The following is a 10,218-nucleotide window of genomic DNA, read 5'->3' on the forward strand; positions in this document are numbered from 1 at the left end:
TTACATCTGCTACAAATATCGCAATTATTTATAAACTTCTGTATGCATTCTTTAAGTTTAGGGAAATATATCAGCCGGTTCAGGTTTAAAACTTCATAATTTTCATTTATCCCTGCATGCCCCGTTTCATTCTTATGGTATCTTTTGATCTCTCTATAAACTTGGTCTTCACTTTATATTTCTTTTGCATTATACGAACATCTTACAAATTTCATATTTTCGTTCCCTTCGAATAAGTCTATTATTTTTTGTTGTAAAATATTGTATTTATGATCGTCTAATGCAGTAAATATACCTACTTTTCCAGTACCTATATGTTCTGTTAATAAATGTTCGAAATTTGTTTCTAAGTCAGCTGAATTAATAAATATTTTCTTTTTGTTATGTTTATATTCAAAGTCTTTGATTTTATCATATGTAAGAATTATTTGCGTTTTAAATCGATTAACAACTGTGTTAAGAATGCCAATATGATTATGAGTGTCTTCCTCCTGAGAATGTCTCGTCTCATGATCATCGGTATTATTATATAGAGAATCAGCTTGTTCAGTTGATGGAATAAGTGTATGTATTTTATCGCATCTAATTCTACTCAAAAAGTCTGCAACATGATTATCTTGACCCTTTATATAGTTAAGGTTAATATTAAATTCGCTAAGTTTAATGAGCCACCTATACAATCTTAGATTTAGATCTTTTACATGTGATTTGACAAAAAGCCATCGCAGTGGTTGATGGTCAGAAAGAATATCAAATTTAACACCAAATAAATAAGGTCGAAAATAACCAGTAGCCCAAACAATTGCTGATAACTCTTTTTCAGTGGCAGAATAATTGTTTTCATGGTTATTTAGGGTTCTACTAGCGAAGCAAATTGGATGATTGTCTTGCTGCAAAACTGCACCCAGGGCATAGTTGCTAGCGTCTGTTATCAGTTGGAAACGTTTTTTAAAATCGGGGTACTTGAGTACGGGAGCTTCAGTTATTATTGTTTTAAGTTTTTCGAAAGCAGTGATGAAATTTGGATCATTAGGATTGATTTTAGCATCCTTTTTTAAAAACTTTATTAGTGGATAAGCTACCTTTGAGTAGTCGCGAATAAATTTTCTATAATATCCGGTAACACTTACAAAAGATTTAATCTGCTTGACATTTTTTGGTAGTTGCAATCAACTTTTGCCGGATTGGGTTTCACTCCTTCTGGGGTGAGTATGTGGCCTAAGAAAGGAGTTTCTTTTGCAAAAAATTTGCACTTATTAATTTGAATTTTTAAATTTGAATACCTCAATTTGTTAAGAATATGCTTAATGTCAACGACATCCTCTTGTAAACTTGTGGAGAATATTAAAATATCGTCAAGGTAGACGACACACCTTTTATTAATATCGTTTTTCAAAACTGTATTAATTAGACGCTGAAATGTGGCCGGTGCATTTTTGAGCCCAAAAGGCATTCGCGTAAATTCGTAGTGACCATGTGGGGTGGAAAATGCCGTTTTCGACCGATCTTCCTCTTTAACGAGGATTTGGTGAAAATCCTTTGCCAAATCTATTGTGGAGAAATATTGAGCTCGGCCTAGTTTATCTAATATACTTTCAATATTAGGAATAGGGAATTTGTCTTCTACTGTTATTTGATTTAACTTTCGGTAATCTATTACTATTCTCCACTTATCCACCCCTGAACTATCTTTCTTTTTGGGCACTATCCACAAAGGTGGATTATAAGGTGATGCACTTTCTCTAATGATGCCTTGACGTAGCATTTCATCTATTTGTCTATAAATTTCCTTCTCATGTATATGGGGGTATCTGTACATTTTACAGTAAACTGGTTTTTCAGACACGGTTTTAATTTTGTGCTCTACACAATTAGTATTACTTAATACTTCACCCTCCATAAATATTAAATCCTGAAAATCGTTAAGAATGGTCTTTAGTGCAGCTGACTCCTCGATATTTAGGTCACTAAACAGGTTATCCATTACATTTTTCCCTAGGCATGTTGGCTCTAGTTGGTAAATTTCGTACCTATTGTATGGAAAATTAGGAAGAAATTTTAATACACTATGGTTAATAATAACTACTTCTTTACTCATATCAATTACAGCTTGAAGAGGTTTTAATATATTTTGCCCTATTATTGTGTCGAATTGTTTATCGTATCTCTAAAATCTGTTAATTTCCATGACATAGTGGCATTTTCTTTGAACTCAGTTGGTAAGTCGGTTATGATTTCATGATAAATATTTGATTTTGAATTAAGGGAAGAAAATAAAATTGGGCTATGTAAAGGTATTCTTTCATATTGCAACAATTTGTCTTTGTTTAAAAGAGAAGTTGTGGATCCAGTATCAACTAAAGCAATTAATTTATCATGCTTAATTGTAATCTCAATTAAGGGAAGTGGCGTTTTAAGGCAATTGTATGAAAATTTATTTCGTGATCATTTTCGTTATATTGAAAGTTGCTATGATTAGAATACTGTTGATAATTATTGAAACGTTCAAATCCTTCTACATTTGTTCCTTGATCAAAATTAGCATCTGCGGTATTTACCTGTACGTGATCTACATCCATTTTCGAAAGCGTACTACTTTGTGGTAACGCAAAGTTACGGTTTCTAAAACTATTGTTATAACTTCTGTTTGCTTCAATTATATTTGAATTTGGTTGCTCCAATTTATTTTGTCTTACAAATTGTTTCGTTTGGTTGTGATTACGATTAAAACTTGGCAAACGATTATAACTTTCATTATGATTTTCATTTCTACTATAGTTCGCAAAGTTGTTTTAATTTTGGTAAGTATGATATGGTCTTTCGTTTCTGTTATATGTAGGCTTATTTTCTATGATATGATTTCTAATAAGTCCTTCTGTTTCTAATAAATTATAAGCTTCTCTTAAAGAGTTAATATTTTTATTAATGACGACTGAAGCCAAATTAACATCAATATTGTTTAAAAATGTTCTTAATATAATTTTTTCAACATGTTTTGGGCTAAATCCAATAGGCTTTTCGTCATCGTACTCAAATTTCTCATTTAGTTTGCATAAAATATCTCTTAGAGCTAAATAATAATTAACAATATCATTTTTATTTACTAGCATAAATGCCTCTTGATACAACTGATTATAAGATTTTTTATACCAAAGTTTCGTATAAGAATATCTCTTACTTCCATCCATGTTGGTGAGGGGCCAAGAGTTCGAACGACGTGCAAAGCTTCACCTTGAATCTTATTGATTATAATACGATGAAACACGTAGGTTTTCTCTGGCGAATCCGTTGGAAAAAACGTTAAGACCATGTCCACTTCTCTTAAGAACGAAGTAAGAGCGCATGAGTTGTCTCCTTTATATTCGCGAATGCAATGTGCATCTTTAATTATCTCATTTAATGTAAATGTTAAAGCACCGTTGCTCGTTGCCATGATAAATTTGTGTCAGTTCAATTGTTCTCTATATATTATTTTACACTTTGTTCGTTCTCCTATATTTTTTTTTTGCACACACAAAACCGGTATTTGTTAGCACATATGTATGTATGTTTCGCAAAAAATAAGTTTTGGCGGGAAATCGGTGGCTTCTTTTGCAGGTTTTACCGATACTTGATTACGGGACTCTTTTAGTTTAAGGTAGTAGTCTTAATTTATTTTATTTAATTTTAATTTTATTTTATTTTCTTTTATTCTATTTTTTTATTTCTCTGGTTTCACATTTTCACACTTACATATGTATGATGGAAATCACCAAAAAAGTCACGTTCTAGTGTTTTTTCCTGAGGGATAAAATACAATAATTTTTCTTTACTTTTAAATCCCCACACTTTATTGTTTTTTCTTTAATAGCTAGTCTCACTGTATATATAACAATTAATAATACACTTGTAAATATATTTAAATATATTTTTGTATTTTTGTGATTCTTTTCTTTTTCGGTTCTTTTTTTTCGACTGCGCCAGTTATGTATATTAAAACATCCGATTCCGAAGAGTGATCAATACTTAATGTTTTATTGTAATTTTTAGTTCGAGGGAATCGTAACAGTTATTGTAATAAGAATAAATAGCTTAAAGAAAATAGGAAAATGTTGTCAGCAACTTAAGTGTAACATAATATACAATGTTTATAAACATAATTTTTGTAGACATGTTTACATACATAATTCGCACGATGTGACTCCATCAAATAACATCACAATGGCAACTAATAAAGCCAGCGCAGCCGACCTGCCAACAGGTGTGCAAAGACCTTGATGAAGTCACAAGCAAGGAAGAAGTCCTTTATGCTCTACAGAGAGAATTGGGAAACGTGAACTGACGTCTCGACTACGGACACACTGCAAAAACCTGCACAAATGAGGACAGGTTCAGACTCTGCAGGAGATGTGGCGAAGGGGAGCACCAGGCAAAGGACTGCAATAACAAACCAAAATGTTTGATCTGTTTGAAATCCAGTACAAAAGAAATTCAGCACTTTACTGGAAGCGTCAAGTGCCCTATATACAAGAAAGCAGCTCGACATGTCACATGAGGTTCTTACAACTGAACGCAAACCATTGCCAAGCGGCACACGACTTATTAAAACAGTCAGTTGCCGCAAATCAAATTGGTGTGTTTCTACTAAGCGAACCATACAAAATCGGACAATGCGTAACCTGGATAAGTGACACTCGAAAGAAGCAGCTGGAATCGCCTTTCTCTTCAGATGGTTTTGTTCGTGCAACTATCAATAATATTAATATATACAGCACTACTTACCTCCTTGCCTAGCGACGAAGAATACAGGCGTATTATCGACAACCTAGTGGTCGATGCCAGATGCAAAACCAAAGTGATAATAGCTGGTGATTTTAATGCCTGGGCTATCCCATGGGGATACAAAAGAACCAACAGCAGAGGAAAAACCTTACTATAAGCCTTTGCTCTCTTGATCTGGAGGTTTTAAATGTAGGCAATCAATGCACATTTAACAAAGGTGGCCGACAATCGGTGATTGATTTAACATTTGTTAATTCGCAGATCTCACTGAAAAATCAGCGACTATTACACTTTTAGCCATCACTACGCAACTACATATATTCGAGATAAATACTACACACGCATGGCAGGGTTTATCGACCCAAAAAAAAGGAACTGGCGACTCAAAACATTCGACCCAGACCTCTTTGAAGAAGCCTTAAGACTAACTACCCTTCCCGACAATCTGTTGTCGGCTTACAAAGCTGCTCGCTCGATTATGAGTTCTGTTAAGAGCGCATGCGACGCTTCAATGTCCAAGGTATCACGACGCAAACACCGCCCCCCAGTATATTGGTGGTGCGGGACAATCGCAAGATTACGTAAGTAATGCCAGCAAGCAAGACGCTTGTACCAAAGATCACGTGGTACATCTGAATACACCACCGTCCAAAAACACTTCAAGAACAAAGGAAACTTGCTAAACAGGCAATTAAAAAAAGTAAACAGGAATGTTTTCTTAAACTGTGCGACGATGTTGAAAATAACGCTTGGGGACTCGCTTGTAAAACGGTAATGGGAAAACTCCGCACTGCCGGACAAATGCCAATCTCCACCTCAATAATTGAGAGAAACGTTTCGGTACTTTTCCCTACCCGACCCCCACTACATCACGAGATAGTGAGAGTTCCACAAATCCAGGATATATCGGCTGTTTCGAATGAAGAAGTCCGAGAAGCATGCAAACGATTAAACCCATCCAAAGCCCCCGGACCAGATGGAATTCCGAATGTAGCGCTAAAAACGACGATTGCCAGAAACATAGACCCTTATCGAACAATGTATAATATATGCATCCAAAAAGGCCGCTTTCCCACCATTTGAAAAAGGCAATATCTGATATTACTGCCGAAACCTAATAAACCAATGACAGAACCGTCCCACTTTCGGACCCTCTTCATGTTAGACTCCGCTGGAAAGGTTTTGGAGCGGATCCAACAGCTAAATAAGGCAATTGAAGATGCCGGTGGACTATCCCCAAACCAATTCGGATTCAGGAAGGCAAGATCCACAACTGCAGCGGTGACCCTAGTAAAGACCCTGGCTGAACAGGCTATAAGTGGGAAGAGATGGAAAGGAGGCAGAATACAGTACTGTATGGTTGTAACGCTGGATGTAAAGAATGCCTTTAACTCGGCATCCTGGCATAGTATATTGAGTGCACTAAAAAGCTTCTCTGTGCCTCTATACTTTTACAACGTTATAGTAAGCTACTTATTTCGAGGAAAAAACTTTGAGCTACAACACCAACGGAGGCTCCAAAAAATATAAAGTCACCGGTGGTGTACACCAGGGATCTGTACTTGGGCATCATGTTCGATGGAGTACTGCGACTGAAGGTACCTAAAGACGTACACATCATTGGGTTCGCAGATGATATCGCCGTGGTGGTTATATCGAAGCACATACACGATATAGTTACGATTACCAACAGGACAATAGCATTAATAAGCGATTGGCTTGAAACTAACGGACTCAACCTAACGGAGAGCAAGACCGAGGCGGTACTCATTACTGGCAGAAAAGTTCGGGAACTTACTACGTTCAGTATAAAGGGGGTAAGCATCACTACACAACCCGCAATTAAATACTTGGGAATTATTCTTCATGCTAGGATGTCCTTTAAGGAACATTTAGCGTACACATGCGGCAAAGCGACAAAAGTGTGCATAGCCTTGACCCGGTTAATGCTAAAAACCCGCTGGTCAAAGCAAAATAGAAGACGACTATTAGCTGGTGTATTACAGTCAGTCGCGCTGTACGGCGCCCAGATATGGGGAAAAGCCCTTTTTTCTATATATGCCACTTGCGCGCTAAGAGTATGCTCTGCGTTCCGCACAGTATCGGAAGATGCTGCCCTAATAGTTTCGGACCTACACAATTTAGACCTCATGGCCAAAGAAATTCAATATCTTACAAATGACAGGTTACCGCATAATACGCCAAAAGAATTTGCAAGGGAAGAGACGGTGAATCACTGGCAAAAGCGCTAGGAAAAAAGCGAAAACGAGCGGTAGACATTTCGACTGATCCTCAACGTTGAACCATGGGAAGGCGCAACAGCACGTAAATTGAAAGATGTGAGTATATTTTAACTTTTATTAAATAAACTTGCATTTATTTAATACTTTTTTATTTATTTTGCAGATAAAATGCCGAAAACAACCAGCAGTTGGAGAAAGTGTATTGTTGGCTGTAACGAGGGAGGAATAACATTTAGTTTTCCAAACAGTGGAACGGACCTCGAACGGCGAGAGAAAAACATTAAATAGTGCAAAAAGTGTTTGTGAATTTGTGAAAAATTTCTATGAAATCTGTGTTTCGAATGTGCAATGAATATAGTAATTTTGGATAATTAAATTGAATTTCCGTGTGTTTTTAAATGTGATGTGCTGAACAAGTAGAGCGCGACAGACTGCAAGTGACATCTGTCAAATATTAAAATACACACGTTCTTATGGACACAGTTATGTAGTCGTGCAGCTGCTTCAAGGTAGGTAGATAAAGGGGGCGGCAGAACATCCCCGGGCGCCCAATGTTGTAGTTACGCCATTGTATACACATAAGTATGAATATATCAAATACAAAAAATATGTAAAAAATAGGATATATTTTCACATTAACTACGAATATTGTTTTGAAAAAGTAATTTAATTCAAATGTATTCATTTTTTATTTCACGCTCAGCTCTGTTCAAGCGAAAATGTTAAAATTTTTCCTGCCCAGCTGGCAGTGGTGAAACTCCTCTATCTCGACCGAGTTAGCAAAAAATATTTTTACAGTCTCCGCGCCCTGAATCTTCTCTATTATAAACGTTCTCTGGTAAAGTACTCCGAGCACATGACTTGTCCGAGAACGTTGATTTACAACATTTGGCAATAGTGCTATTTTTTTAAAAGCTTTGTTTATAGGGGATATTTTTTTTTTGGTTATTAAGCATAGTTGACTTTGATGGGTTTAGCACAATAATTAAAAATTGTTTTAAGTAGTGTTTGAATTAAACGACTAAATAATTAGATTGTTCGATTAGAAATTACTTGTACAGTTAGGTAACAGCAGTCGGTGGTGAAAGAAATCATATTGCGTAAAAGAATTATCAAATAACAAATCAAACTCGTGTAAATGCGAACAAAATGTATTTAAATTATGTTCGTAATTACGGTTAACCAAACGAATGCATACATATGTATGTACATATATGCATATGTACATATGTATGTACAAACCTTTGTACACTTTCGAATGTACGGTTTAAAACCAGTGAAAATGAACAAAAGTGAACATACATATGTATGTAAGCGAGTTTTGCAAATGGATATGATGCCTTCCTCAAATGTTATATTAGTAGAGAAATTACCAAATTGTTTGGCATTCAAACTGGTTAGCAAAATAAACACCATCAACAATGAATGTCGCAGCTGCGTAGTGAATCTGCAGGAATTTAGAGTAACTATTGTGTTTCGCAAATGCATGTTATTAGCTATCACAGTGTCATTAACATCATCACAAATTTGATTGTCAATGGTTTGAACACTATTGTTGAAATTCGACCTTGGTTGTAATATAATTTGCTGCACTTTTTCGTTTCAAAATATTTACTGGGTCGTTACCATAATAGAACAATATTTTAAGCCTGTTTCGTGCAGAACTTGTACACTTTTTCCAAAAATAGGCAAAGTCCGTTATTATTTTACACAATTCACTTCCGGACACTATTCCATATATGTATGTACGCATATACATATATGAAGACACGTACTTTATTTACACCAATCTCTTACAGATGCATGAGACAACTAAACTTGCAAGTTAAAGCGATTAGACATTTATACTTGTGCCTTTGGCAAGCGACTACTCGATTGGTAAGTGAATCAAGCTTTCACCTTTTCATTATGGTCCATAGTGTTAAATAATTGATGAAGCGAATAAAATTCACTTCTGCTTTCATTGAAAACCGTAGGGCGGTATTGTCAATGGTTTGCATCATCGCATCAAGACAATTTTTCGACATTGCCATTTTTCAAGATAAATACGAACATCAGAATGTTACCCAGTTAAAAAAAATTAGACAATTGATTAATTATTCATAAATACATGTAAATTAGCAAGAATAATGTTATTAATCTCAAAATATTTATTTGGGTCGACTTTAGTATACCATCTCACCATCACCGCATCGTGTAGACACCTGGTCTGTTTCCCCCGGCGGGTACTGTGTCGAATACTTTCAGAGCTGGAGTGTTTTCGTCCATCCGGTTTTTTCTCGAAAACTCGTATCGTCGACTCATTATATGTTGTCGAGGACTTTACTTCTCAATTGCCTAATCAGTCCGAAATAGCACCAGTTGGCAAGAGTTATTCTGCGTTGAATTTCGAGGCTGACATTGTTGTTGCTGTTAGTACTGGTTCCAAGATAGACGAAATTATGTACGACTTCGTAGTTAGGACTGTCAGCAGTGCTCTAAAAGCTATTTTAGGCACCTACAGTTTGAAAAGATTTCTGTGTTTACTTTTATAACAAATATTAGTGTTGCCCCATTTGTGTCGTGAAAAAATCATAACAAAATTTCTGTTTATCAACTTTTTTATTATTTCTTTGAAAGCCCGCAGTATCAAAAATTGTTCGGCACAAAAGAACTATGAATACACTGGCGTTGGATCGACCAGGGTTATTTTTTGGGCCCAACCGAAGGCCGCCAATGCCAAAAATAAAAAAAATATACGCGAAATAATATATATGTAACTTACCTCTATTAATATATTATCTTCTTCTTCTTCTTTACTGGCGTAGACACCGCTTACGCGATTATAGCCGAGTCAACAACAGCGCACCAGTCGTTTCTTCTCTTCGCTACGTGGCGCCAATTGGATATTCCAAGCGAAGCCAGGTCCTTCTCCACTTGGTCCTTCCAACGGAGTGGAAGTAGCACCTGTTGGCAAGAGTAATCCTGCGTTGGATTTCCAGGCTGACATTGTTGGTGGTGTTAACGCTGGTTCCTAAATAGACGAAATTATCTACAACTTCAAAGTTATGACTGTCAACAGTGACGTGAGGGCCAAGCCGCGAGTGCGACGACTGTTTGTTTGATGACAGGAGATATTTCGTCTTGCCCTCGTTCACAGAACTAACGGCGCGGGTGTTGAGACCGATGATATCAATATCATCGGCATACGCCAGCAGCTGTACACTCTTATTAA

At 36.2% G+C, this 10,218-nt stretch overlaps 1 protein-coding gene across 3 annotated transcripts in view; it reads right to left on the reverse strand.

The window, feature by feature from the left end:
- The window catches only part of LOC105221795 (chitin deacetylase 1), a 62,983-nt gene extending 54,096 nt beyond the window's left edge, over positions 1-8,887 (reverse strand). Inside the window, exons 1-2 of one of the 3 annotated variants that reach the window (XM_049450417.1) lie at positions 8,631-8,885; positions 3,179-3,780 (exon numbers count right to left, since the gene is read on the reverse strand). In XM_049450417.1, the coding sequence (XP_049306374.1) occupies positions 3,179-3,188 (10 nt within the window). In that variant the 5' untranslated portion in view covers positions 3,189-3,780; positions 8,631-8,885. Of the gene's footprint in view, positions 1-3,178; positions 3,781-8,377 lie in introns of all 3 variants that reach the window. The other 2 variants (XM_049450412.1, XM_049450414.1) reach the window with 2 other exon arrangements.
- Between the last annotated feature and the right edge of the window lie 1,331 nt (positions 8,888-10,218).

This window comes from Bactrocera dorsalis, chromosome 1 (genome assembly GCF_023373825.1).
Source record: "Bactrocera dorsalis isolate Fly_Bdor chromosome 1, ASM2337382v1, whole genome shotgun sequence".
Classification (NCBI taxonomy): Eukaryota; Metazoa; Arthropoda; class Insecta; order Diptera; family Tephritidae; genus Bactrocera; species Bactrocera dorsalis.